Source organism: Triticum urartu, chromosome 3A (genome assembly GCF_056163025.1).
Source record: "Triticum urartu cultivar PI428250 chromosome 3A, HENAU_Tu73, whole genome shotgun sequence".
NCBI classification, from domain to species: domain Eukaryota; kingdom Viridiplantae; phylum Streptophyta; class Magnoliopsida; order Poales; family Poaceae; genus Triticum; species Triticum urartu.
The window spans coordinates 504,304,968-504,306,812 of NC_141875.1; the positions used below are offsets into that span (position 1 = coordinate 504,304,968).

General features: G+C 48.3%; 1 protein-coding gene across 1 annotated transcript; it reads left to right on the plus strand.

The window, feature by feature from the left end:
- The first annotated feature begins 213 nt into the window (after window positions 1–213).
- Window positions 214–1,141, plus strand: LOC147980285 (uncharacterized). The gene is made up of 3 exons (XM_087516866.1): window positions 214–235; window positions 310–582; window positions 657–1,141. Exons 1-3 carry the CDS (start codon window positions 214–216, stop codon window positions 1,139–1,141), a joined length of 780 nt encoding a protein of 259 aa, XP_087372992.1.
- The last annotated feature ends 704 nt before the right edge of the window (window positions 1,142–1,845 follow it).

Sequence of the window (1,845 nt, forward strand, 5' to 3'; positions counted from 1 at the left end):
TTGCTACTGTCCTACAAACCTATGCACTTGGAGGCCCAACAACGTCTACAAGAAGAAGGTTGTGTAGTAGACATCAGAAGACTCATTGAGTGATATTGATTTCTCGTCTGTTCCAAGCATATACCTGTAGCGGCTGCTGCCTCTCGTACTGCGGAGATCTCCGGACTGAATCAAAGTCTGGAGCGGGCCAGAGAAGAAATTGGCCAATTAAAAATGCAGTTGAGGGATAAACAAGGTATGCACAAGCGTTGCGCGCATTTATTGTGAAATAAATGTTCAGTATGGAATAAGCCGCATAATTTGTGCTAGGGGTTATGACCGAAGTCGAGGCCCTCAAAAGGGCCGTTGCCGAGGCCAAGAAAAAGGCGGCCACGGAGCGGGCTCTTCATGAGAAACATGAAGCCAGACTTATTAAAAATGAGCAGGAGCTGCAAGAGGCCGTAAGTAAATGCGAGGCCTTGGAGCAGAGTTTAACGGAGAAAGAGTCCGAACTCACCAAGGCGCGTCAAGCCACGAGCGACGCCCAGGGGGAAACCCAAGGCGCCCTGCAGGGGATCCAAGAGGCGAGGAAGATCGTGGTGGGTAAGGTTTTTCCCATGTAAAGCAAGTATTTGAAGGGAAAACTATGTTTCTGATTGTGAATCCAGACTTCTCAGGTGTATTTGCCGAGCTACCTCACAGTATATCAGATGCCGCTCACTTCTACCGAGCCGAAGGAAGGAACACCGCCGATAAGCTCTTTTGGTCACAGTATTTGGCACCGAATTATCCGGTGCCTTTTGCCAATCAACTAAAACAGCTGATCGAACTGCATAAGGCGGCGGAACTAGCCATGAAAGATGTGGTTATCCGACTATGGCCTACCGAGCCGATTCCAAGCAACTACTTCGGGCTCGTGAGGCAGCTTGTAAGCACTTGCCCTCGACTTGACGTCATCAAGCGGTCGGTCTGTATAGAAGGAGTGCGAATGGCCTTCGCCCTCGCAAAGGTGCACTGGGGGAAGATGGATGCTGAAAAGCTAGTTACCGAGGGACTGCCAGAGGGGAAGGAGCACCGCAAGCCCGAATTGTATTATAAGAGTGTCCTGAAAGGATCCTACCTTGCAGCGGAGCTATGTACGAAGGACATTATATTTCCATGAATGCCAATCAGGTTATCTGTTGTAATGTTTGAACAAGGTCGCTAATATGTCGCCTGTTATATAAAAGTTTACCCTCCTGTGCGGCCGTTTGTATGTTAAGGCCGAGAGTTGGCCAGTCGTCGGCTTCTGCCCCCACGTAAGGAGTACGGGGGTGTTCGGGATAAACCTGAGCACTCTTTATCCCAGTTTTGGGTCCTCCGAAGGAGGTGCTCAGCACAACGAACCAGGCAATTGGACTATAGGGCTTTATCACTCTCACTTAGCCATAGGAGCTTTAGTATGGTCGGCGCAGCCCCTTGTGTTCGGAAGACCGTACTAGGGGCTCTATAAGCGCCTGATCGGAGAAAAAGCCGATCCATCGCACGCTGCATTGGTTATGGCATTATGCGCGAGAAATCCTTAAAGATTTTGTGACCGCTCGAACAGCTGACCAGCTCTCGCCGTATCATGATGATAACCCACAAGTATAGGGGATTGCAACAACTTTCGAGGGTAGAGTATTCAACCCAAATTTATTGATTCGACACAAGGGGAGCCAAAGAATATTCTCAAGTATTAGCAGCTGAGTTGTCAATTCAACCTCACCTGGAAACTTAGTATCTGCAGCAAAGTGTTTAGTAGCACAGTAATATGATAGTGGTGGTAGCGGCAACAAAAGTAAAGACAGCAAAAGTAATGTTTTTGGTATTTTGTAGTGATTGTAA

Excerpts from the sequence above, each read along its gene's own strand:
- LOC147980285 (XM_087516866.1), top strand. The coding sequence starts at position 214 with ATGCAGTTGAGGGATAAACAAG. Across the intron at positions 236-309 it reads GCAGTTGAGGGATAAACAAG|GGGTTATGACCGAAGTCGAG; the intron begins GTATGCACAAGC and ends AATTTGTGCTAG. Across the intron at positions 583-656 it reads GGCGAGGAAGATCGTGGTGG|GTGTATTTGCCGAGCTACCT; the intron begins GTAAGGTTTTTC and ends CAGACTTCTCAG.